This window comes from Hemitrygon akajei, chromosome 10 (assembly GCF_048418815.1).
Source record: "Hemitrygon akajei chromosome 10, sHemAka1.3, whole genome shotgun sequence".
NCBI classification, from domain to species: domain Eukaryota; kingdom Metazoa; phylum Chordata; class Chondrichthyes; order Myliobatiformes; family Dasyatidae; genus Hemitrygon; species Hemitrygon akajei.
This window is the reverse complement of record NC_133133.1, coordinates 127,684,814-127,712,702: the sequence shown is the minus strand read 5'-3', so window position 1 is coordinate 127,712,702 and position 27,889 is coordinate 127,684,814. Positions and strand designations below refer to the sequence as shown.

The window sequence follows — 27,889 nt, the reverse complement described above, 5'->3', positions numbered from 1 at the left end:
TTGGTGCAGTCTTTCATTGATTCTATTATAGTAATTAGATTTATTGAATACACACGCAAGAAAGTGAACCTCAGGGTTGTATATGGTGATGTATATATCTTTGATAATAAATTTACTTTAAATTTTGAACTTTGAAATGGGTGGATTTCAAAACTTTTTTTTACAAGGAGTTTTGAAACTGGTATTAGAGATCACTATCATTTATGGTATTGTTCAGCATTGCAGATGACCTTTGTGGAATTCTGCTCCTGATTTCTTCTTGCTTTAATTCAGATGAGTATATTAATTTACTAAAATGAGGAAGAACAAAGAGTGCATGCGTTGATTAACAAAAGTCAGTAAATTACATGATCATTTCCTTTTTTCAGGATCCTTTGTTACTTTAGGGAATTGATAAAGAATGGGAGAAAAATAATTGCCACTATTCATTGTAACTTAAACTGCTTGAAACATAAGCAACTTTAGCTTGAAACCTATTATGCTTTGGTCAACTATGTGGTATGCGTGTGCTTGATGGGCCATTAGACGTTTTCTTGTAAGTTTATTCAAATCCAAATGTTGTAACCCAAGGTTCCAGATAATATCTTTTGTGTAAAGGCATGCACTTTAAATAATGTTTGGTCTCTGTAGTGTAAAATCAGTTCCAAAACAATACACAATCCCTAAAAATAACAGAGAACTGGCCATATCTAAGAAAATAAGACAAGACTACAAAAGATTGACAGCATTCAGCTCTGAACCGAGTGGTTACTGATACACGAACACAAACAGCAAATATATGTAATAAGATATACATTGACCGTACTCAAGGTTGAAGTGAGCAGGTTTTCTGGCTTATTGGGAGGGATATCAAAGGTGGTAAGAATAGGAAAGAGAAATAGAGTCAAGATATGATCAGAAAAACGTAGAGCAGGGGACAGGCTCAAGATGACCTGTAGCCAACTCCTACTCCTATTTCTTTTGTGCTTGTGTTTTATCCGTCAAGCTCTTAGTATTGTCAGGATTTCTTTTACAGAATCGTTGGCAAATTAAAATCTTCCACTTCCAATCCTACATGAAAATGAATCTCTGCTGGTTGTTTGAAACTCTTCACAATTCAAGGTTCAACGTGGGTGCTTGGAAAAGTGAGAAAGGCTGTCCCTTTGCAGTTCAAACTATGGACAGTGAAAATGCCTGAGATAGGCAAACAGTTCTGAAAGCTCCTCGGTCTACACCCAGAGCTTTTCAAGTAGAATTGGGTTGTTGTTGACCCATTGTGGCCTAGCATGTGATCTGATTGGGACACAAGGCCATGGCTGGAACTTGTTTGCCCTTGGGACTGTCTTAGCAATGGTCTGTCTACCTTGGAACGTAGTATGAGCAGGAGTAGAGTGCCTATAATCATGAGTCTAGACCTTCTGCATTTTATGCAGAGCATGAGAATTTCTCTGGTTGCTGTTCTGAAGTAAATCCACATTTTCAGGATGGTTTCATGAGAAGTAGTAGAGGAAATCATTTTGCTTTATCTCACCAAAGCAGTAATCAGGATATGTTTGCCCCCATTGCTTTTCTATTTTTTTAAAGTTTGGAAGTGAACAGCTGATTCATGTCAGGAGTCTTTTTGTGTTTAAATTTTCTTCCGCATCCTGAAAGAATTTTCTAATTAAGCTGAGGTTTATACCAGTGTTTGAGCAGTGTAGACATTTTAACAGGTAATCTGATTTGGGAACATTGATTACAAAATTTTAAATGATAATTTAAGTACTCTTGTAACATTGGCCAGTGCTGATCAGATTGGCCAGGCTTGTTCTTCATTCCATCCTAGCTGAGGAAAGGCATAAATAATTAGGCAATTATGATGTAACAATTCCATCTATAAAGTTCAGTTTAATGAACAGTACCTGATTCCTCCACAATTAATCTTCAATGAGGTATCAGAATGCTGGTGCCTCTTAAGCTACTGACCTTCAAAGAATGAAAGGATTGGACTAGATTTAAGGTGATTTCCACGTGCATGGTTCTCCTATGCTAAGACTCTAAATTTCCAGGGCAAGCAGTTAAATCCAGAGCACAGAATCGAGAAGCATTACCATTGTGATAATGATCTGGAACCCCATACATTTTTTCATTCCCTGGTGAGGCAGAGCCTGTCCTGTAATGATCTTCATCATCTCATTCTTCAGACTAAATTGTCTACAAGGTTGGAGTAAATATCTTGGGGTGGGGGTGGGTGGTAGACACCAGAGACAGGAAAAGTATTAAGTTGTAGTGCAAGTTGATAGGATTGTTTTTTTTAAAAAAAAACATATGGTGTGTTGGCTTTCATTACTTGGGGAATTAAGTTCAAGAGTCGTGAGATAATGTTGCACCTCTATAAAACTCTGGTTAGACCGTACTTGTGTGTTTGGTTCTGGTCCACTCATTGTAGGAAAGATGTGGAAGCTTTAGAGAAGGTGCAGAAGAGATTCACCAGGATGCTGCCTTGATTAGAGAGTGTGCCTTATGCGGAAAGGTTAGCTGAGATAGGACTTTTCTCTTTGGAGCAAAGGAGGATGAGAGGTGACTTGATAGAGGTGTACAAGATAAGAGGCATAGATTGGGTTGGCAGCCAACATCTTTTCTAAGGCAAAAATGGCAAATACAACAGGACATAACTTTAAGGTGTTTGGAGGAAAGTATATGGAAACATGACATCAGCACCAGACTCCGGAGCGAAGGTTCCCAAGTTCGAATCCAGTTGCTCCGCTCCCATCCATGCCAGGTTGAGTGTCGAGCTTGCAACTCAGCCTCGTAAAAAAATAACACTGCGCTGTGAGAAGGATGTGGAGGACCACTGACAGAATTTTTCCTCCAAGACAACCACTTGGGAAAAAAAAGTGGTTGCCAAGGCTCTGGCAGAGTATGGCACACAAAAAAAAATCGAAACACCAGAAGTAGTTTTTTTACACATTGTGAAATGCGCTACCAAGGGTGATGGTAGGATCACCACATTTATATAGGCACATGGATGTTAGAAAAATGCAAGGCTATATAGGAGGAAAGGGTCAGATTGATCTTGGAATAGGTTAAAAGGTCGCCACAACTTCATGTGCCAAAGGGCCTGTACTGTGCTGTAATGTTCTACATTCTAATATAGTAAATGGCAGAGGTACTCAGCAGATCAGACAGCATATATGGAAGGAGAAACAACTGCTTAAGTTTCCTCTCACTGCGCCCCCTCTGATCTCTACTGTATAAGGTCAGTAACTTTTCTTCAGTATATTACTCGTCACAGAGTACCTATAACAGGAAACCAATTGCGCTTTTCCTTTTGCATTCCCAACAAGGTCAAAATCAAACCTATTCTCGGGCTGTGAGGCTGCAGAACTGACAATCCACAGCAGTGCCACATGGATATTAGTTGTCTCAGTTTAAATTAATGGTTCAATTGAAGGTTTACTTTGACATGCTGAACTTCAAGTGGATGTTACCAATTTTAACAATGTATAATAAGGCACAGATGGAATGAATATTTCCAATGCCCCTTCATAGAAAGGGATAAATCTGACAGTTTGTGCAGGATGAATCCATTTCCCTTGCTGCAGTATTCACAGTGAGTTTAGACATTACAGCCCAACTTTCAGCACCTTTTATAGTTTGGTTTCATGGTCTTGTTCTGTCTAATGTTATTTTGATATCTACCAGTTCCAGCAAGTACTAACACCTAGTGGAGTACATCTTGATGCTACAACACGCAGCTCATCATTTTCACTTCGGACAGATGTCTTTATGTTCCAGGAGACAAGCTTTTTATGGGCTTAGTATCTCACACTGACCACCCTCATCCTACAGTCCTCCAGTTTTCACCAGTAAATTTGAAATATTATGTCACTGACCAAACCTTTGCTTTCTCTTAGGCCCCTGAGGTGATCCGAATGCAAGATAAGAACCCCTACAGTTTCCAGTCTGATGTCTATGCCTTTGGGGTGGTTCTATATGAGTTAATGAGTGGACAGTTACCGTATTCAAACATTAATAACCGTGATCAGGTGAGTAAACTGCTACAAAAGTCTATTATTTTGGTTGGTTTTACTTAGGTGCTCATCATTGTGAAAATATTAGAGGCCATTACCCAGTGAAGGCCTCAGACACTCCCAAGGCATGGATTCAACAAAGCTATCCTATAAATTGCATTTTAACCATGCTGTGCTTTCCTTGTAAATGCTAGCCAGTACAACATAGTGGAAGCATTAATATGACATGGTGGGAACAGTTCAGTGGGACTGTGTAAATCATTTGAAAATTTTGAAAAGTTGACTAAATTATTGATCGGGAAATGTCTAAGGAAATAATTTACATGGAATTCTGCAATAGATCTGACAAAAACCCTTGTAGAGAAATAGTAGCTAAAGCTGAACCTCTCAGAATAGAAAGCAAAATATGCAGATGGATTTAAAGTTGGCAGGAGACATCGAGCAAAGATCCAACTGCTACATCTGTAGGTCATTTATACCCTCATGTCTGTTCACTTTACAGTAAATTCATGGCTGCTTGTAACCATCCATAATCCTGAACATTTAAGTTTCCTCATTTCTGTCCTGAGACTGCTGACTGATCCAACATTGCTGGCTGCTGAAGTGTTCCCAACTTGTATCTATGAAAATAAACATGTTTCTTAACTCTCCTGGAAAGGTCAGCCTGTAATTTTAGACCGTCTCCAAGACTTATGTTCCAGTTTTACTTTGTGGTTATTCTTTAAAATGCATAAAGATATACTATAAATTGTAATTAGTAATAGATTAGAAAATTAACCAAGTAGTGCAAAAAGTGAGAAAATATAGTGAGATAGTGTCCATTTGGAAATCTGACGTTGGAGGGGTAGAGGCTGTTTCTAAAACATTAGGTGTGTGTCTTCGGGTTCCTGTACCTCCTCTCTGGTGGTAGTAATGTCCTGGGTGGTCCTGTTTTGGAACAGAATGGAGTCAGCTCTGTTGCAGTGCTGTGCTTCCTGCTCAGACTCCAGAGTGTTCCTCACTGCATCAGTGTGTTATGTCTTGCATCTATTCAGATTCAGGCTTATGATCAGAAACATAAACACAAGAAATCCTTCAGATGTTGGAAATCCACAAAATGCTGGAGAAACTTAGCAAGTCAGGCAGCATCCATGTAGAGCAATAAATAGTTGATGTTTTGGGCCATACCCCTTCAGGACTGGAAAGGGAGGGGGAAGAAGCCAGAATGAGGAGATGGGGAGGGGGTTAAGTAGTATAGGCTGGCAAATGATAGGTGAGGGGCAAGGTGGGTGGTTGGGGAAAGAGGAAGTTGGATTCTTGAAGATGGATGCAATCTTCTTGGGGCTGTGCCTTTTGAATTTGTCCTGGATGATGATGGGAAGGGCTGTGCCCATGATAGAGCTGCCTGAGCCCACAACCCTCTTTCGAACCTGTGCATTGACACCTCCATACCAGGTGGTAACGCAACTTGTCAAAAAGCTCTCCACTGAGCATCTGTAATAATCAGTTTTTCTTAGCATAATCTGTAGTTCAGCTTTGCAACCTTTTCTCCATGGCTATCCAGTACTGCACCTTTCTGAACTCATCCATATTGTGTGTGCATACTGTTGTGATAAGAGAGAATCCTAATACAAATAGCACTAGCAGTGAACAGTGGATAGTCAAGAGTCAGGCAGATTTATTCTATGTCTAGCCATCCAATAAGGTTATCATTGATACAAAAATCACATGTTGCTGAGTTGATTCCAAACTTTTTAGTGCAGAATTTACTTAATTATCACTGGAACACTGCAGCATTTTGTTTCCCTTGGGGACTCCTCGCTGCCACTGAGATAAACCAGAAAGGAGACAAGACTGGCATCCTGCTCGCAGGCTCAGTGTCTTTCTGCACCATTCTTCCTAACCTCAGGGAAGTGATGCTTCAAATCTTCAGTCAATGTCACAGGAGTGGTAAAGGATGGAATGATGAGTTACATTTAAATGTTAGGTAGTTAGTCCCAAGTCAAAAATGTGTGGATACACAGCATGTCAGAGTTTAATTTTTTGAACATTTTGTACTACCTCTCCATTCATGAGTGACGTAGCCTACCTCTGCCATTTGGTCCAAGGTAAAACATCAGGGAGCTGGAATATGCTTTGTGGCAAGTTTCTGTGTTGAGCCAGAGTTCGGAGGGCTGTGTAGTCCTGCTACTGCGTCAGATTTAACCCTTCATCTTTCAGATTTTCTAGTTGGTGGCTTGTAATGCTTGACCTTTCTGATTTGTCTTTTAGATAATCTTCATGGTTGGCAGAGGTTACCTCACCCCTGACCTCAGCAAGGTGCGCAATAACTGCCCAAAGGCAATGAAGCGGTTAATGGCAGATTGTCTGAAAAAGAAGAGGGATGAGAGGCCCCTCTTCCCTCAGGTGAGTGTCATATTCGGGTCGTCAAAACCCAATTCAGCGACAGTTTGCTCACAAGAACGGCTGAAGAAGTGAGCACTGATCTCCAAGATTGTACAACACAATGGCATGTTCTATGTGTGTAAAGCATTAGCTTGCCACATTTGAAATCTTGCAAGCAGCTTGGCGTGCCTCTTTTATAGAAAGGTTAAATGAATCCTGAAAAGATTCAGTTACTGTAAATAAACAAAGCCTGAAAAGTTAGGGCTATTCAGGCATCGATTTAAGGAACAACAGTCTGTAACCAAGGATCGAATTCTTTGAGGTTGAAGCAGGATTGGTTAATTAGGATAGGGTGTTGTGGATTTCTGGTAAATTTATACTTGCGAGGTTAATCAGAAAAATTTAAAAACTCGTGATCATAAGTAGAGGACAGATGGGATCCAGTTACCTCAGTGGCAGGAAGTTGAGGATGATGGTAGATGGGTGTCTTGTGTCTGGAAAGCTGTTACCTGAGTGTTACCTCAGTATGATCTGTTGCTTTTTGTAATTTGAATGAATGATTTTAGATCTAAATGTATGTTTTTTTTATTCATTCAAGGGATGTGGGCTTCACAGTCTGAGCCAGCATTTAATTGCTCATCACCTAGTTGTCCTTGAGAAGGTGGCAGTGAGCTGCCACCTTGAACTACTGCAGTCCTTGAGGTGTGGGTACACCCACAATGCTGTGTGTGTGTGAGAGAGAGAGAGAGAGAGAGAGGGAGACTGTTCTAAGAGTTTGGCTCAGTGACAGTGAAGGAATGGTGATATTCCAGTCCGGCTGGTGTATCAACTCTCACCTACCCTTTACTCTTTATCTAAGTGAAAAATCTTGTAGCATCCTGCTTGATATTATTGGCTAGTTTGCCCTCATGTTTCATCTTTCACTCAGAATGCTCTCCACCATACATCTGTAGAAACTTGCTAGTGTATACTAGCTTAACTGCTTTCTCTAAGCAGGTCTTGGAGCTGCTGACAGCATTGGTATGATGCTGCAATGATTCCTGGAGGTAGTGCACTAATGGTGGGAAGCCCTGAAGATTTACTGATGGAGACTGATCAAGTGGGCTGCTTCATCCTGGATAGAACTTAGCTGTTTACACATTGTTAGAGCTTTAGTTGTCTGGGCCAGTGTTCTATTGCATTCATTCCACCTCTGGATTCTGTCACTGTACTCACGTGGGGAGCCGAGGTAATGTTGCAGCCCTATAAAACCCTGGTTGGACCATACTTGGAATACTGTGTTCAGTTCTGGTTGCCTCATTATAGGAAGTACGTGGAAGCTTCAGAGAGGGTGCAGAGTAGATTTACCAGGCTGCTGACTGGACTACAGGATATGTTGAGCGAGCCAGGGCTTTTCTTTTGGAGCGAAGAAGGATGAGAGGTGACTTGATAGAGCTGTGCAAGGTGATAAGGAGCTTAGATTGAGTGGACAGCTAGCGACTTTTTCTCAGGGTAGAAATGGCTAATAGAAAGGGGCGTAATTGGAGGAAAGCATAGAGGGGAAGTCAGAGGTTAGTTCTTTACACACTGCCTAGGGTAGGGCTATTTAAAATCTCTAAGATAGGCATGAATGGTGCAGATATATTGGGACATTAAAGAACCCTTAGATGGGCATGGATAGAAAAATGGCAGGATATGTAAGAGGGAAGGGTAGTATGATCTTGGGGTAATTTAAAAGGTTCAACAGTTTTGGCTAAAGGGCCTACCTGTACTGTGTTGTTATGGTCTCATCTCATGGCATGACCCTGTGGTGCAGAAACCTGGTCAATCCTCAAGCACTTTGGGATTAATAAATGTTTTATATTTTAACCTCTCAAAACCTTTCACTCTCCTGAACTCCTGATGAGTACAGGGCCTGTACTGTGCTGTAATGTTCTGTGTTTTATGCCAAAACCCAAGCCCAATCAACAGATTACAATTTATTGGAGTGTTGCCTGTTAGCATTCTCAGTGCTGTCATCCCTAAATACTCCCATGTTTGGGAGTCAACTTATGGGGGGACTAATTTGGTGTGCTTTCTGCAGTCAGGAAAAGACCTGGCAGTTTTTCATTTCAGTCGAGCAGGTGCCAGATTAGCTAGTGACAGACAGGCAGGTAGTGTGGCTAATCTGGAACACGTCTTCAGCACTACAACCAGAATGTTTTGGGGAATTTGAGTTTTTGTTGTGTCCAGTACTGTTGGTGTTATATAAAACTGAATGAATGAGGTGATGTCAGTGTTGGGAGTTCACAATGAAATCTCCCAGTCCATACTGTCTCTGTGTTACCTATCGTGTCTCTTAAAGAATCAGTACGCTGTTCTGATTCATTAGCTGTGGTAGTAGCAGGTTGTGACAGCAGGATACTTCCCTGTGTTTGACCTGGTCCGACATAACTTCAGAAACTTTGAAGACAATATTGGGGATGCCTGAGACGATCTCTCTCAGCTGGTGCCCCATGATATCTCCAGGTGGATGGGCCCTGCCAGTGGGAGAGGGTTGAAGCAAGTGATTGTGGTAGAAGGGTTTATTTGCATTCTGTAAGGATATCTGTGCCAGATGGTTGCCTGTCTGGTCTGTCACACAGTTCTCCCAATGTTTAATGAGCAGTACTTTAACAAATTGACTGGGCAGCACGTACTTTGGCAAGTCTGATGCCTGGTGCCCCAGCTTGGTTTTGTTCTTATAAGGTACTGGTGTTTAACGACAAAGGATGTAAATTGGCCAAGTGGATATTGGAGTGAAGCAAGGGATTTTATCACCATTGCATTTATGAAGCTAGCAAGCAGGGTGGCGAAACACAGGAAGTGTTTTAACTTCATGAAGAACAATGTAAGAGAAGGTACAGACTCCATGAAACAGTCAAAGGCCATTCATCTGTGCGTTAGTTTGCCTTGGTTAACAAAGTGTGAGTAATGTTGTCATAAATATAGCGTTATCTGCTGCTGCACTGTGTTCCTGATATGCTTGTCTCAGTGATGGGTAAATGCAAGGCAGCTTTAGCAAACTGACTGACCCTGGCATTGACCTGCTCTACCCCACATTGCCAGGATTGCACACCAGATAATCCCACCATTGTGTTTAATTTCGTGCTGCAGAAAGACTACAAGTCACGCACAATGCCTATTGAACATTGGTTTCTATGTAGCAAATGTGGTGAGCTATCTCCACTGTGGGGCTTCATTCTACGACTGGTATGAAGTTGCAGGGAGATGGGAACCAGAGTGCCAAAACAGATAGCGGCATTGTTGTGGGAAAAGATGTTAAGCCTGCATGAAAAGTCAAGAATCGAAAGGTTGAACGTGGTGGGAATATTGTTCTAAGTTGCATCTATTTCAATGTAAGGAGTATTGCAGGAAAGGCTGATGAGCTTAGACCTTGGAGCATGGATCAGCACATGGAATTATGATATTGTAGCCATTAGTGAGATTTGGTTGCAGGAGGGGCAGAATGTTCAATGTTTGGGAGTTCCGTGGTTTAAGACATGGTGGAAGGGAAGGTATTAAAGAGGGAGGGGTGGCATTGCTAGTCAGGAAAATTGTCACGGCAGTGCTGAGACAGTACAGATTGGAGAGCTCATCCACTGAGGCCATCTGGATGTAGGAGGAATTAAAAAGGAATGATCATGTCAATGGGATCATATTATAGACCCACTAGTTAGCAGGATTTAGAGGAACAAACTTGTAAAGAGATCGCAGACAGAGGCAAGAAACGTAAGGTTGTAATATTAAGTGATTTTAATTTCCACATATTGACTGGGATTCCCATACTCTATTAGGGTTGGATGGGAATGAGTTGTCAAATATTCTCAGGAAGGTTTTCTTAATCAATATATAGAGGTCCCAACTAGAGGGAGTGCAATACTAGAACTCCCATTAGGGAATGAGGCAGGGTAGTTGACGGAAGTTTGTGCAAGGAATACTTTGTATCTAGTGATCATAATTCTATTAGTTTCAAGATAATTATGGAAAAGGGTAGGTCTGGTTGTCGGGTTGGGATTCTAAATTGGAGAAAGACTAATTTTGATGGTATCAGAAAGGATCTGGCAAGTATAAATTAGGACAGGTTATTTCTAGCAAAGGTATGCTTGGTAAGTGGGATGCCTTCAAATGTGAAATATTGAGAGTACAAAGCTTGTATGTTCCTGTCTGAATAAAAGACAAGGTTAACAGGTATAGGAAACCTTGTTTTTGCAAGGATATGGAGGCCTTGGTAAGGAAGCACATAGCAGGTACAGGCAGCAAGGAACGAATGAGTATAAAAAATGCAAGAGAAAACTTAAGGAAATCAGGAGGGTTAAAAGACTTGAGGTTGTTCTCGCAGACTAGGTGAAGAAAATTCCCAAGGGCTTCTACAAATATATTAAGAGCAAAAGGATAGCAAGGCTCCAAATTAATCCTCTTTAAGATCAGAGTGATCATCTATACACAGAGCCGGAAGAAATAAGGCAGATCTTAAATGAATACTTTGCATCTGTATTTGCTTGGGAGATGGGCACAGACTATAGAAGTGAGTCAATGTAGCACTGAGGTCATGGACTGTATACACCTTACAGAGGAGGTGTTTGCTGTCTTGAGGAAGAATTGGGGTGGATTAATCCCTAGGATCTGATAATGTTTTTTCTCGGATCTTGTGGGGGTAGAGCAGAAATTAACCATCATTAGCCATGGGTATGGTGACGGAGGATTGGAAGACAGCTGATGTTATTCTGTTGTTTAAGAAAGGCTCTACGAATAAGCCATGAAATTATAGCTCAGTGACCCTGACAACAGTTGTGAGCAAGTTATTGGAAGACATCCTAAGGGACAGGTATCTAAGTATTGGATAGACTGGGACTGATTAGGGATAGTCAGCATGGCTTTATGGTCATGTCTAACCAATCTAACAGTGATTTTTGAGAAAGTTGCCGGAAAAGCTAATGGAAGAAAAGGAGTGGATGTTGTCTAAATGAGTTTAGCAAGGCCTTTCTGACAAGATCCCGTATGGGAGGTTGGTTAAGAAGGTTAAGCTGCTTGGCATTCAGGTTGAGGTTGTAAATTGGATTAGAAATGCGCTTCGTGGAAGAAAGTAGAGAGCAGTAGTAGATAGTTGACTGTCTGACTGGAGGCCTGTGACTAGTAATGTTCCACTTGAATCACTACTGGATCTGTTTTTGTTTGTCATCTATATTAAAGAAATGGATGATAATGTGGTAAACTGGACAGCAGATTTGAGGATCACGTCAAGATTGGGGTTGTAATGAACAGTGAGGAAGACTATTTAAGTTTGTAGCAAGATCTAGACTAGCTGGAAAAATGGTCCAAAATATGGCAAATGGAGTTTCATACATACAAGTGTGAGGTTTTGCACTTTGGGAGAACAAACCACGGTACACTTAACATGGTGAGGAGATCAGTAGAACCGAAAGATCTGGGGATAGAGATCTACAATTCCTTGAAAGTGGCGTCTCATTAAAAAAAAGCTTTTAGCATACTGACCTTCATAGTTCAAAGTATTAAGTACAGGAGTTGGGATGTCATGTTGAATTTGGAGTTTTACTGTGCAGTTCTGGTCTCCTACCTACAGGAAAGGTATCAATAAGGTTGAAAGTGTGCAGAGAAAATCTATAAAGATGTTGCCCGGACTTGAGGACCTGAGTTATGGGGAAAGGTTGAATAGGTTAGATCTTTATTTTCTGGGGTGTAGGAGGATGAGGGTGATTTGATAGCAGTATCCAAAATGATGAGGGGTATATAGATGGAGTCGATGCAACCAGGCTTTTTCCACTGAAATTAGGTGAGATCAGAAGTAGAATTTATGGGTTAAGGGTGAAAGGTAAAATGTTAAAAGGGAACATGAGAGGGAACGACTTCATTCAGAAGGTGGTGAGAATGTGGAACGAGCTGCCAGTGGAATTGGTAGATGAGGGTTTGATTTCAACATTTTAGAGAAGTTTGGAGGGGTATGGAGGGCTATGGTTCAAGTGCAGGTTGAATAGACTAGGCAGCATAATAGTTCAGCACAGACTAGATGGACCAAAGGCCTGTTTCTGTGCTCTATGGTCTTACTTGTATCATCTCCCATTAACAATCTGGAGATGAGCTTCTGAAGTCGTCCAAGATCCAGTACCAGTGTGGACAAGCAGCAGTATGCATGGGGTGAGGAACCAAATTCTACAAATGCTGCCATCGTGTTGAAGACCTGTTTGTGTATACAATGGATATAACTTGTAGATGATGAGAACAATTACATCTCCCATTTGATTTGATATGCTCTTTGAGGGCTATCAACAGAAAACTGCTGGCTGGCAAGGTAGGTACTGCAGGCTTGGACTATGTATCACCTGTGTCATAGTCAGTATAAATAGTTTCATTCTTCTGGCCCCAAGCCTGAATATGGCCAACCATTGATTCTGGCTCTGTCTGGAAACCTCTACCGAATGAGGAGGTGGAGGGAGCTCCATATTGGGGAAAATCACTGAGTGGAAGTTCTGATGAGAAGCTAACCAGCTTAATGAGAACTTGCTTTGCATTGCAGATTCTTGCTTCTATTGAGCTGCTGGCCAGGTCTTTGCCAAAGATTCATCGCAGTGCATCAGAGCCTTCGCTCAACCGTGCTGGCTTCCAGACAGAGGACTTCAGCCTGTACACCTGCGCTTCCCCAAAGACACCCATCCAGGCCGGAGGATATGGTAAGTGTCTGTGAGGGGATAGAGAGCATTTCCTCCTCCTCCAGAGTCAGCCCTCAAGAATCTAGTCATATGTCAATCTATGAATAGGTTGTGAATATATCGCTCCCTACCCTCCTCTGTCATTTTCCTCTTGCTGGGGTTCAGTGTCCTGGGAATTCTCTGTCATCTTTGCAGATCATTTTGATCCTTCAACCTCGAGGCAATTTGCACATTCTTGTGAGCCCTATTTATACTTAATAGTTTATTGTCATATGTGCAGAGATAATGAAAAATTCCAAGGTAACTGAAAAGCCTTGTTTTGCATGCCACACAGATCATTTCATCATAACAGGACATAGTGGGAGTGGAGGGAAAAAACAATGTAGAACCTAGTGCCACAGTTAGAAAGAAAGGTCAGTGAGGGAATGCTGTTGACTGGCACATTCCAGACTGCACAGATACATGCTGAGGGACGCAATGAAGCTCAGTGCAGCTAACACAAAGGCTTTGGGGAAAGGACCACAGCCTAGGACCCTTCCGTCTCTTGACATAGAGGGGCTTATTTCTGCGTAGAGGCCTCTCAAGCACTTGAAGTTTATATCGTCCCCAGAGGCCTCAAGAATGGCAATGTGTTAACACTACAAATGTACAGGTCATAAGACATAAGAGCAGAATTAGGCCATTCAGCCATTGAGTCTGCTCTACCATTCTGTCATGGCTGATATATTTTTCCCCTCAACCCTGTTCACTTGCCTTCTCCCTATAACCTTTGACGCCCTGACTAATCAAGAACTTATCAACTTCCGCTTTAAATATGCGCAATAACTTGGCCTCCACAGCTGTTGGTGACAATGAATTCCACAGATTCACTACCATCTGGTTTTAAAAAAATCCTCCTCATCTCTGTTCTAAATGGACATTCCTCTATTCTGGAATTCTCTATTCCTCTATTCTATAACATCCCTCTGGACCTAGATTTCCTCACTATAGGAAAATTCCTCTCCACATCCTTTCTATCTAGGCCTTTCAATATTCTTTACGTTTCATTGAGAATCCCCCCCCCCCCCCCCCCCCCCGCTGCCCCCAGTTCTCCAGTAACTACAAGCCCAGAGCCATCAAACACTCCTCATAAGTTAACCCTTTTATTCACGGAATCATTGTAGTGAACCTCCTCTGGACCCTCTCCAACGCCAGCATATCCTTCCTTAGATAAGGGGCCCGAAACAGCTCACAATACTCCAAATGCAGTCTGGCAAATGCCTTATAAGGCCTCTTCACGGGATACTTGCTTTTATGCTGCAGTCCTCAAAACACATTGAATATAAAGAAAGCCATGCACTTTCTTTTTCAATTTTTAGTATATCTTTATAAAAAAGATTATTTTTGAAATAAAAATCTAAAGCTTAGACTGTACTAGCCCAATAAAGGCTCTTGAAGTCTCAATCAAGTTTATTACTGATATCAGTCCTGAAATTTGTCATTTTCTGGCAGCAATACAGGCATAATGAATTACTACAATTAAAAACTAAATAGTGCAAAAAAAGTCTCAGGCCAGACACAGTATGGGTTAGAGAGAACACACACTGTGCAGCTCATCACATCCACTGATAATGTTGAGTTTGATCAGTTGGTGTTACTTTGCAAGCAGTTAAGCCTTAAATCCAGTTGCTTTGCCTTTTACAGGAGAGTTCACTGCATTCAAATAGATGGATCATCACCACCACCATCGAAGCAGGTGTCTGCCATCACGTTGTGTGTCCTTCCGGTTGTTCTGGGGTTTAATCTGCAAAACTGAAACTACAGCTGCTGAGGGAGCTGCCTGAGCCACATTGTACCATTTTGAAGATGCATCCCGCCGTCGGTTTCTGCCAAGTTGTAGTTTTGAAATTGCTTCACTCAGAAAGTGAGCTCCCTTTTAACCAGTGATAGGAGCTGAAAGCGTTGATTGTCTCCCTTGGGGATTAACAGAGCAGCTTCTTCAGACACTGCTGGTGCAGCTGTTGTGGTGAGAGAGCAGGCATCAGTGGTGAGGAAGAATCACTGGAGCTCAAAGGCCAGAGGATGTTAATGGTGGAGCATGATTTTTCTGGGCAATTGTACACCCGCGTCCTCTCATTGCCTCTCTGCTCCCAGGCGTGGTTGTGCAATAACCTTATTTATGAGTGAGAGAGGGCTGTTACAATTGAATGGGTTTGTATCCGGGTGATTCAATTGGCCCATGTCCCTCTGTCACTGGGGGACAGGGCGCAGGGATGCACATTAATACTGAGCCAGCGTTTATTTATATACATTTTTTTTAATTTATTTGTTCGTTTAACCGGCTGTCTTTCCATTGGTGGCACCTCCAGTTCTCCCACCGATGCTTCTGTTCAGGATGTCTTTGTACCTGTCCCCTGCGTAGGTTCTTTGCGGTTGTCCAGTGATGCAGATGGCTGGTTGGTTGCACCAATCGGTGAGCGAATTCAGCGTAAAGTCACTGTTTACTCAAGAAAGGCATTTGCTTCCCTCTAATGTTCTCTGTGCTTAGATTGCATGGTGAGGGAGAGTGGCTTGTCTTACTACCCATCCCTCTGGGTGTTTAATACTTGAGCAGGACTGAACTGTGAAACTGGTTTTAAATGCACACCAAGGGTGCTGAGGTGTTACGTGTTAACATCAAACCCTAGGTACATTTGTTCTTTACATACATAAAACAGCAACATCAGTGCATCAAAATAAGCAACCCTGGGAGGCAACTCCTGTGGGGCGCTGGGATCGCTACACAGTGGGGTAGTCCGGAGAGTTGCTGGGGCAGGATGGGTGGCAGCCTGTTCATAGTCCCAAGTATTGGCAGCCATCCATGGAGTGACATCCTGAGGAGAAGGGAGTAAGCTGCTTCTTTGGATTGTTGACCGCCATTTGAAATCATTGCTTTGATGAGCCACTGATTTAATAGAGGACCCTACCCATCACCACGGTGCAGGTAATGTTACCAGGTGGGGCAAGGGCACTACCAGTATGTGGGAATATTTAGGTCACATGCAATGTTTGTGTTTTTACAAGATGTCTTCTGCAGGTTAATTTGAAGAGCTCTGAACTGGGCCCCGAGAATACCACCTCAAAACTAGGTCCTGTGAGATTCTTGGAGTCCAGACAATTTTAGTATCTCAGACCAGGGACCAGCTGTCTTAAAGCTTTTTTTTTTATATCCTTGCATCTTTTATTATTCAGAAACACTGCAAACCAGGTAATGGGCAAAGGTCATTCACCTAATAACTATTTGTTTTCCCTGGAGCTTTGCATTCAACTCTATATTGCCAGCCTCCACCTTTAAATGTGTTTTAAATATAAGCAGTTTTATTCTGTATTTGACTCCTTTTTTTGTCAGCCTGTTAGCTGTGCTGATTATTTGGCCTTTGTAGACAGAGTATCACTACTTCCACTGGAATCCTACCAACTCTGTCCATGGTGCTGATCTCAGAACCATTCACCAGGCACAAAGGGAGGCAGTTGAATTGCTCATTAAATTTGTTTGTTTTGTTCCAAGGATGGGTGTTCTGAGGGGTGTCATTGGAGATGGACCTTACTACCCCAATCCTGGGTTGCAACCATTCCGACAACACTTAAAATAGCTGATTCAAGCTGTTACTTAACAAAAACTGGTGTGTTTTATTTCTAATTAACTGTAAAGAAACATTCCCCTTGTTACAAGGCTAGTGTTAATAAGATGCAATGCAACTTTGCGAGCTCTGTTACAATTAGCATGGGGTCTCTGGGCTGGTGACTTGAATGGTTCTAATTGAAGGATGGGCTAGGCTGAAAGACTGGGCGTTGCACTATGTTAGTAAGTTGAAACCCTAAGTGTCCAGAATTCTCCCAAGTAGTAATTTCTTCCTGGGGCTGTCTTGCAACTGGTTTGTTATTTGAAATCTAACCCCAGTATATCATGAGCCGGTTTAAAGGGCCATTTGTTGACTTGCAGCTGGTATAAATGACCTACCCGCTTACACCTGGTGTGTTGGCAAATATTCCATGGTCTGCTGGTCGCAGATGGTGAGGATTTAGACTCCATCTCCCTCCCCCAGCAGTAAATCCATGTAGGTGAAATATCAAGGACGTGACTTTTGACAGGATGGGGTGTGGGGTTTCTGGCAGCCTTTTGGAAGGATTTGCAGGGACCATTAGCTCATTACCAATGTTGAGTGATGTATCTGGAGGTACAAACAGCACACTCAATGAGAGTTTGTGTACAGATGAGTATGGGTTTGCAAGCACAGTCAGCAATACATTCACTCCTAGTAGCTGGCCACTGAAGCAGGCTCACCTGATCCAAGTTTTGATGTGCCCAGCTGCTCAGTGACTACTTTTAACTTTGTGTAATGTATGGTGTGTGTATACAAGTAATGAGTTTTAAAGGTCTATGTACAGGTACAGATCTTTTTTTAAAAAGGGATCAATAAGGATGGTGAGGGATCAATTGAAAGGCGAATGTTTGTACTGTGAAAATACTATTTGTTTTTAAGTTTTTAAAATTACTTCTATCCACAGTTTCCCCTGTGGATGGTTGTAGGTCCAGCATGCTTATGCTAACTGAAAAACTTGTGTTAGCTGGGTCTGCTAACACCCCCCCCCCCCCCCAACAACTCCTCCCCAATCCGGCAGGCTTTCTCTGGCACAGTCCTCACTGTCTCCTGTCGTTGTACCTGACCTTTTAGTTCCTTCCTTGGACTGGAGTTATTGGCTCATCCTGTTAAGGATCTGATGCCAATGCCCATTTGTTTAGCAGGGTCCTAGATAGTAAATATCATTGTCCCATTCATCGTTTTGTTTATAAATTAGAAAAAAAAGCATAGCTTCAAGTGGTCAATCTGTATTTCCCTCTGGAAGTGTGGCGAAGACAGTCACACTGCATTCCCTCCCCACTTCAAACCTTTCCCCTTGGTTTCTTCTTGTAAATTTGTACAGTGGAATATATTGTCAGTTTGCTATAGAGCATGGATACAAAGTTTTGATAGATTTCAAAAACCTTGTGTAAAGTTATTTAAAAGATTGTATTATAAAAGTTATATGTATGTGAATATGGAAAACATGCTATAATAAAGGACCTGCATGAAGATCTTGGCTGCTTAGTCAGAGCACCACAGCACAGAAACAGGTCTTAGGATACATTTAGTCCATGCCAAACTATCACTGGATTTCTGCCTCAATTCATCGGACTGCACCTGAACCATAGCCATCTGCTCCCCTCCCATCCATGTACCTATCCAAATTTCTCTTAAATGCCGAAATTGAACTTGGTTCCATCCACATCTACTGGCAGCTCTTTCCACATTCTCACCACCCTCTGAGTGAAGAAGTTCCCCGAGTTTCTCTTAAACATTTCATCCTTAACCCATGACCTCTAGTTCTAGTCCCAGCCACCCTCAGTGGAAAAAGCCTACTTGCATATATCTATACTCCTGTAATTCCCTCAGTCTCCTCTGGTCCAAGGAATAAAGTCCTAACTCATTCAACCCTTTTTGCAATAAGAGCCTTCTCCATGCTGTATCACTAAATAAATAAGATAAAAACTCAGGAATTCAAGTCCTAACAACATCCTTGTAAATTTTCCCTGTACAGTTCAATCTTATTGCTATCTTTCCTGTAGGTAGACGACCAGACTTGCACACAATATTCCAAATTTGGCCTCTGTCTTATACAACTTCAGCATAACATCCCAACTCCTGTACTCAATACTCAGATTTCTGAAGGCCATCCTTTTGCTCTTAATATTCTGTTGAAGTCCTTGGGATTCTCCTTCGCCTTGTCTGCTATAGCAACCTCATGCCTTGTTTTAGCCTTCCTGATTTCCTCCTCAAGTGTTCTCTTGAACTTGGGCTCCTCAAGTGCCTTATTTGTTCCTTGCTGCCTACACCTGTTATGCACCTCCTTAACCAGGGCCTCGATATCCCTATAAAAGTAAGATTCCCTATATCTGTTATCTTTCATTCTATCATAAATATACAATCTCTATACTCTCAATATTTCACAGAAACAGAAAATAGGTGCAGGAGTAGGCCATTTGGCCCTTCAAGCCTGCACCACCATTCAGTATGATCATGGCTGATCATCCAACTCAGAACCCTGTACCTGCTTTCTCTCCATACCCCCTGATTCCTTTAGCCACAAGGGCCATATCTAACTTCCTCTTAAATATAGCCAATGAACTGGCCTCAACTGTTTCCTGTGGCAGAGAATTCCACAGATTCACCACTCTCTGTGTAAAGAAGTTTTTCCACATCTTGGTCCTAAAAGGCTTCCCCTTTATCCTTAAACTGTGACCCCTCATTCTGGACTTCACCAACATCGGAAACAATCTTCCTGCATCTAGCCTGTCCAATCCCTTTAGAATTTTATACGTTTCAATAAGATCCCCCCTCAATCTTCTAAATTCCAGCAAGTATTAGCCTAGTCGATCCAGTCTTTCTTCATATGCAAGTCCTGCCATCCCAGGAATCAGTCTGTTGAACCTTCTTTGTACTCCCTCTATGGCAAGAATGTCTTTCCTCAGATTAGGGGACCAAAACTGCACACAATACTCCAGGTGTGGTCTCACCAAAGCCTTGTACAACTGTAATAGAACCTCCCTGCTCCTGTACTCGAATCCTTTTGCTATGAATGCCAACATACCATTTGCCTTTTTCACCGCCTGCTGTACCTGCATGCCCACTTTCAATGACTGGTGTACAATGACACCCAGGTCTCGTCACACCTCCCCTTTTCCTAATCGGCCACCATTCAGATAATAATCTGTTTTCCTGTTCTTGCAACCAAAGTGGATAACCTCACATTTATCCACATTAAATTGCATCTGCCATGAATTTGCCCACTCACCTAACCTATCCAAGTCACTTAGCATCCTCCTCACAGCTAACACCGCCGCCCAGCTTCGTGTCATCCGCAAACTTGGAGATGCTGCATTTAATTCCCTCGTCTAAATCATTAATATATATTATAAACAACTGGGGTCCCAGCACTGAGCCTTGCGGTACCCCACTAGTCACTGCCTGCCATTCTGAAAAGGTCCCGTTTGCTCCCACTCTTTGCTTCCTGTCTGCCAACCAATTCTCTATCCACATCAATACCATACCCCCAATACCATGTGCTTTAAGTTTGCACACTAATCTCCTGTGTGGGACCTTGTCAAAAGCCTTTTGAAAATCTAAATATACCACATCCACTGGCTCTCCCCTATCCAGTCTACTAGTTACATCTTCAAAAAATTCTATAAGATTCACCAGACATGATTTTCCTTTCACAATTCATGCTGACTTTGTCCGATGATTTCACCTCTTTCCAAATGTGCTGTTATCACATCTTTGATAACCAACTCTAGCATTTTCCCCACCACCGATGTCAGACTAACCAGTCTATAATTCCCCGGTTTCTCTCTCCCTCCTTTTTTAAGAAGTGGGGTTACATTAGCCACCCTCCAATCCTCAGGAACTAATCCAGAATCTAAGGAGTTTTGAAAAATTATCACTAATGCATCCACTATTTCTTGGGCTACTTCCTTAAGCACTCTCGGATGCAGACCATCTGGCCCTGGGGATTTCTCTGTCTTTAATCCCTTCAATTTACCTAACACCACTTCCCTACTAACATGTATTTCCCTCAGTTCCTCCATCTCACTAGACCCTCGGTTCCTTACTATTTCCAGAAGATTATTTATGTCCTCCTTAGTGAAGACAGAACCAAAGTAGTTATTCGATTGGTCGGCCATGTCTTTGTTCCCTATGATCAATTCACCTGTTTCTGACTGTAAAGGACCTACATTTGTCTTGACCAATCTTTTTCTTTTCACGTATCTATAAAAGCTTTTACAGTCAGTTTTTATGTTCCCTGCCAGCTTTCTCTCATAATCTTTTTTCCCTTTCCTAATTAAGCCCTTTGTCCTCCTCTGCTGGTCTCTGAATTTCTCCCAGTCCTCAGGTGTGCTGCTCTTTTTTTGCTAATTTAAATGTTTCTTCTTTGAACTTGATACTATCCCTAATTTCCCTTGTCAGCCACAGGTGCACTACCTTCCCTGGTTTATTCTTTTGCCAAACTGGGATGAACAATTATTGTTCATCCATGTGATCTTTAAATGCTTGCCATTGCATATCCACCGTCAGCCCTTTAAGTATCATTTGTCAGTCTATCTTAGCTAATTCATGTCTCATACCTTCAAAGTTACCCTTCTTTAAGTTCAGAACCTTTGTTTCTGAATTAACTATGTCACTCTCCATCTTAATGAAGAATTCCACCATATTATGGTCATTCTTACCCTAGGGGCCTCGCACAACAAGATTGCTAACTAACCCTTCCTCGTTGCTCAATACCCAATCTAGAATGGCCTGCTCTCTAGTTGGTTCCTCGACATGTTGGTTCAGAAAACCATCCCACATACATCCCAAGAAATCCTCTTCCTCAGCACCCTTACCAATTTGGTTCACCCAATCGATATGTAGATTGAAGTCGCCCATTATAACTACTGTTCCTTTATTGCACACATTTCTAATTTCCTGTTTAATGCCATCCCCAACCTCACTACTACTGTTAGGTGGCCTGTACACAACTCCCACCAGCGTTTTCTGCCCCTTAGTGTTATGCAGCTCTACCCATATCGATTCCACATCCTCCAGGCTAATATCCTTCCTTTCTATTGCGTTAATCTCCTCTCTAAGCAGCAATGCTACCCCACCTCCTTTTCTTTCTTGAATATCCCTGGATGTTGAGCTCCCATCCTTGGTCACCCTGGAGCCATGTCTCTGTGATCCCAACTATATCATATTCATTAATAACTATCTGCACATTCAATTCATCCACCTTGTTACGAATGCTCCTCACGTTGACACACAAAGCCTTCAGGCTTGTTTTTACAACACTCTTAGCCCTTATACAATTATGTTGAAAAGTGGCCCTTTTTGATTTTTGCCCTGGATTTGCCAGCCTGCCATTTTTACTTTTCACCATACTGCTTTTTGCTTCTACCCTCATTTCACAACCCTCTGTCTCCCTGCACTTGTTCCCACCCCCCTGCCACATTAGTTTAAAATCATCCTGAACAGCAGTAGCAAACACTCCCCCTAAGTGGGAGGCCTTCAATTTTGAAGACCTCCCACTTACCAAGCATCTCTTTGCCCAAAAACAATCTGACCCAGATCCTTTTGGGTGCCATCAAAATTGGCCTCTCTCCAACTTAAGAATCTCAACAGAAGTACCAGACCTATCTAATTACCTTGAAACTAGTGGAATTATGATCATTACATCCAGTGTGTTCCATTACATACACTTCCATTGCCAACCCTTTCTTGTCATGCTGTTTCTATTTGAGACCTCTACTTTAAGAAAACTTTCCTGAACACATTTGATGAACTATCCTATCCAGTCCTTTTACTGTAGGAAGTCCCAGTCAATATGTAGAATTGCTACTCTCACAACCTTATTTTTCTTGCAACTGTTCAATCTCTGTACAAATTTGCTTTAACTCCCACTGACTATTGGGTGGTGTAATATTCCATTAACATAATCAACCCTTTCTTATTCCTCAGTTCCACCTATATAGCCTCAGTAGGTGATTCTTCCAGTCTGGCCTGCTTTGACATTTTCCTTGACTTCTCCCTTTATCATGTCTAAATCAGCAGGAACCCCACAACATTGAGCTACCAGTCCACTCCCCACTGTAACCAAGTCTCACGAATGGCTACAATGTCATAATTTCACATGCTGATCCATGCCCTAACCTCGTCCACCTTTCCTACAATACTCCTTGCATTGAAATACATAGTCCTCAGAGCATTATTCCCACTATGCTCAACCTTTCAGCTCTTATGTTTCTATGTAAGCTTAAAACCTTTCCCCATAACCACTCCACTATCACACTGCAACTCTAGTAACACTCCCCTTTCCCCCTTCCAAGAGCAGCATAGCCAACTTTCCTGCAGTTCAGGTGCAAACCACCCATTTGTACAGATTCCACCTTCCCTGGTAGAGAGCACAATGATTCAAAAACATTCTGATGCTCTCCTCAGCCACACATTAAACTGTATTATCTTCCTATTTCTTGCCTCACTACCATGTGATGCATGCAGCAATCCTGAGATCACCACCCTGGAAGTCCTGTCCTTAATAACTTAGCACCTGATAACTATTTGGCTCCTGAATTAGCCAGAGGGGTACCCTACACTGGCTGCCTATCCTCTTTCCCTCTACTGACGGTCACCCAGTTAACTGTGTCCTGCACCTAAGGTATAACTACTTCCCTACATCCCCTTTCAAACGATCCCACAGCCTTCTGAATGATCTGGAGTTCATCCATTTCCTTAATGCAGTCTGTAAGAAGCTGTACTTGGATACATCTCTTGCAGATGTAGTCATCAAGGTCGCTGGAGGTCTGTCTTCCCACAAGAGAAGCATTCCCCTATCCTGTCATTCCCACTGCTCCATGCAATAATAAAGAAACTTACCTTAGCCTCTTGAGCTACGGCTTCATATTCTCCACTCAGAACACTGCCAGACTAAATTTAAATATTTGAATAAACCAGCCTCAGACAGTCAGGTAATGGGGAGAAGGGGCTGGTGGCATAACAGGAGAGTAATGCTTTTTAATCAATCCATTGATACAAGCCTATTGACCACGAGGAAGACAATTTATACAGTGGGTTGCAGAACACTGCCATTCTCTACCTTAAGGGAACTGGAAGCCAGTGGTCACTTTATTAGGCACACCTAGTTAATGCCAATATCTATCGGTCAATCATGTGGCAGCAACTCAATGCATAAAACAGACATAGACAGGAGGTTCAGTTGTTCAGACCAAACTGCAACTGACTTTGACTGTGGAATGATTGTTGGTGCCAGACAGGGTAGTTTGAGTATCACAGAAACTACCAGTCTCTTGGATTTTAAAAAAAAGTCTATAGGCAAGGGTTCCCACAGACCCCTCAGTTAATGGCAAGCCTGAAGAGAATGGCCAGACTCTTTCAAGCTAACAGAAAGGTGACAATAACTCACAACCACATGTTGTGTTACAACACTGGTGCACAGAAGAGCATCTCTGAATGAATCTTGACGCGGATGGGCTACAGCAGCAGAGGACCGCACTGGGTTTCACTCCTGTGCCTAATAAAGTGGCCACTGAGTATTTCAAGGCAGAGAAATTTAATGGATTGGGGGGGGGGGTGTTGATTAAAGGGTAAAACAATTGCAAGTAGGGCACGAAGTGGCAGAGGCATCACATGGGTACAATGGTGGATGTTTTCTCCTCCACCCTCAGAAATCTGCAAATGCAGACAGACCAGAAAGTCACTAAGTCACTGACCCTACACAGTGGTTCATCTCTGCCATTAAGGAGTCCAGCAACCCATCATAGCTCTGTCCAAAGGGATTAGAAAGAATTGTAAGTTGCTGTAGTTCCCTGTTGCTGCACAACTTGGGAAGTATTTCAGCCTGCCATGATTTTGCCAGTGTTTAATTTTTCCATTCCTTCATGCCCTTCCTCATTTAGAAAGGCAAAATCATACCCTACCAAATAGCCTTGACTGATGCTCTAAGAGTAAATCTTTAACACATTTGTTTCCAGTTCGTCTCCAGGTAAGTCCTTTACTGCAAGACATCCAAGAACCTGAGATCTTAAGTTTTCTCCTGCCTTGTTTAAGTGACATCATTGCCCCTGGCTTAAGCTAGCTTGACCTCCCACTGGCATACCATTTAGATGACAAAATTGTTTCCAGCCATTAGACAGCTCACATGCTGTAGCAAAGCTAGATCCCTCTCAACCCCATTCTCCTGCCTTCTCCCTGTACCTTTGACACCATTATTAATCAAGAACCTAACAACCACTGCTTTGAATATATCAGTGTCTTGACCTCCACAGTCATCTGTGGCAATGAATTCCAGATTTACCACCCACTGGCTAAAGTAATTTCTCATCTGTTCCATAGGGAAGTCCTTGTATACCGAGACTGTGCCCCCAGTCCAAGACTCACTATTAGAAACATCCTCCGTGTCCACTCTATCTAGGCCTTTCAATATTCAATAAGTTTCAATGAGATTCCTCCCCCACCACCCCACAAACTTCATTCTTCAAAACCCCAACAAGTGTAAGCTTTAAGATATCTGATGCTCTTGATATGTTAACTCTTTTGTTCCTGGGATCATTTTCATAAATCTCTTCTGGACCCTCTCCAAAACCAACATATCCTTTTAGATATGGGGTTCAATACTGTTCACAATACTCCAAGTACAATCTGACCAATGCCATAAAAGCCTCAGCATTACATCTTTGCTTTTATAGTTTAGTCCTCTCAAAATAAATGCTAACATTGCATTTGCCTTCCTCACCACTGACTGAACCTGTAGCTGAAGCTTAATTTTTGCACTTCCAATTTCTTAATTCACTCCTTTATTCCTTCTGCCAAAAATGCATGGTCATACACTTCCCTAGACTATATTCCATCTGCTGCTTTGCCCATTCTCCCAATTTGTCAAGTCCTACAAATGCCCAGCTTTCCCAACACTACCTGCCCTCCACCTATCTTTGTATCGTCCACAAGCTTGGCCACAAAACCATAAATTCTACTTACATAACACAAAAAATAGCAGATCCTACACTGACCCAAGCAGAACATCGCTAGTCACCGGCCGCCGACCAGAAAAAGTCCCCTTTATTCAGAATCAGATTTAATAGCACCAGCATATGTCATGAGATTTGCTGTCTTTGTGGCAGCAGTACAATGCAATATACAATAGAAAAAACATGAATTAAATATATATTAAATTTAATCAGTGCAAAAATAGAAATAAAAATCAGTGAAGTAGTGTTTATGGGTTCAATGTCCATTCATAAATCAGAAGGCAAAGGGTTAGAAGCTGTCCTGAACCACTTCATGTGTGCCTTCATGCTTCCGTACTTCCTTCCTGCAATGAGAGCAAGGTATGATCTGGGTGATGGGTGTCCTTAATGATGGATGCCACCTTTTTAGGGCTTCTTGAAGAGGTCCAAGATACTACCTATGATAGAGCTGACTAAGTTTACAATTCCACAGTTTATTTTGATCCTGTGCAATAGCCTTCCCCACCCCCATACCAGATGGTGATTCAGCCAGTTAGAATGCTCTCCACGGTACATCTGTAGAAATTTACAAGTGTCTTTGGGGAGTTCATACCAGATCTCCTTAAACTCCTAATGAAAAATGGCTGCTGTCATACCCTCTTTGGAGCTGCAGCAATATGTTGGGTCCAGGTTAGATCCTCAGAGATACTGACATCCAGGCATTTGAAATTGCTCACTCTTTCCACTTCTGACCCTCTGAGGACTGGTTGTGTTACCTCATCTTACCCTGTCTGAAGTCTAAAATCAGTTCTTTGGTCTAACTGACGTTTGAGTGTAAGTGTGTTGCTGCAACACCACTCAACTAGCTGCTATATTTTGCTCCTGTACACCCTCTCATCATCATAAATTCCACCAACAGTAGTTGATGCAACAGCAAATTTATAGATCACAGTTGAATTGTGCTTGCCCAGAGTCATGCATGTAGAGCAGAGCAGTGGGCAAGCACACATCACTGAGGTGCACCAGTGTTGATTGTCAGTGAGGTGGAGATGATCTTCTAGATCCACACAGATTGTCATCTTCTGCTCACAGGACTGACATGTATTACCTGGACAAAGGTAACACCCAAGGCCACATGAAGAGCCAGTAGATCGCATCCACTGTGGAGTTATTGTGGCAAAAGGTAAATTGCAGTGGGTCCAGATTTTTGCTGAGACAGGAGTGAATTCTAGTTATAACCAACCTCTCAAAGCACTACATCACCGTAGATGTAAGTGCTACTGGACAATAATCATTAAGGTAGCTCACCCTGCTCTTCTTGGACATTGGTATAAGTGTTGTCCTTCTGAAGCAACTGTAGCAGTGAGGTTGAAAATGTCTTTCAACACCCTCTCCAGTTGGTTAGCACAGGTTTTAGAGCCCTACCAGGTACTGTGTCAGGCCCTGTCACCCTGCAAGGGTTCATCCACTTGAAAGACAGTCTGACGTTAGCTTCTGTGACAGAGATCAGTCACTGGATGCTGCAGGGATCTGCATAGCTGTAGTTTTATTCCCCCTTTCAAAGCAAGCATAAAAGGTGTTGCGCTCATCTGGGAGTGAAGTGACACAGCCATTCATGATGTTAGGTTTCTCTTTGTAGGAAGCAATGGCCTGCAAACCCTAACAGAGTTGATGCGCCTCCAATCACATTCAAATGTGCTCCTTTACTCTCGAGATGGCCCTCCGCAAGTTGGACCTGGTCTTCTTGTACAGACCTAGGTTGCCAGACCTGAATGCCACAGATCTAGCCCTCAGCAGACTACAAACCTCCTGGTTCATCCGCAGCTCTTGATTTCTATATGCACACACTCATCCATGCAGGTTTTAATGAAGTCACTGACAGCTGTGGTGCACTCATTCAGACTTGAAGATGAATCTCTGAATACAGTCATCCAATCTTCTATCCATGTTAGCATCTTTACTGTAATATCATAGGCTCTAACTTTGTTTGCAACATCATGTGCAGCACCTTGTCAAAAGTCTGAAAAACCAAGCAAACAACATCCACTACCTCTCCTTTATCTACCCTGCCTGTTATTTCCTCAAAGAATTCCGATGGATTTGTCAGGCAAAATTTCCGAGGAAAGCATGCTGACTTCAGATTATTTTATCATGTGCCTCCAAGTACCCCAAAACCTCATCCTTAATAATGCAGCCCATCTTCTTATTAATCACTGAAGTCAGGCCTATAATTTCCTGTCTTGCCTCCATTTCTTTAAAAAAAATCAAAAATGTCACACTATGCTTGAATGTCCTCCAGAATCATTCTTGAAATA

The 27,889-nt window shown here is 42.2% G+C and overlaps 1 protein-coding gene across 4 annotated transcripts in view; it reads left to right on the top strand.

The window, feature by feature from the left end:
• Positions 1–18,114, top strand: part of braf (B-Raf proto-oncogene, serine/threonine kinase) — a 116,726-nt gene extending 98,612 nt beyond the window's left edge. For all 4 annotated transcript variants that reach the window (XM_073058928.1, XM_073058927.1, XM_073058926.1 and 1 more), the window contains 4 exons: positions 3,876–4,007; positions 6,243–6,377; positions 12,889–13,042; positions 14,705–18,114. In XM_073058928.1, coding sequence (XP_072915029.1) covers positions 3,876–4,007; positions 6,243–6,377; positions 12,889–13,042; positions 14,705–14,727 — 444 coding nt within the window. In that variant the 3' untranslated portion in view covers positions 14,728–18,114. The remainder of the gene's footprint in view (positions 1–3,875; positions 4,008–6,242; positions 6,378–12,888; positions 13,043–14,704) is intronic.
• The last annotated feature ends 9,775 nt before the right edge of the window (positions 18,115–27,889 follow it).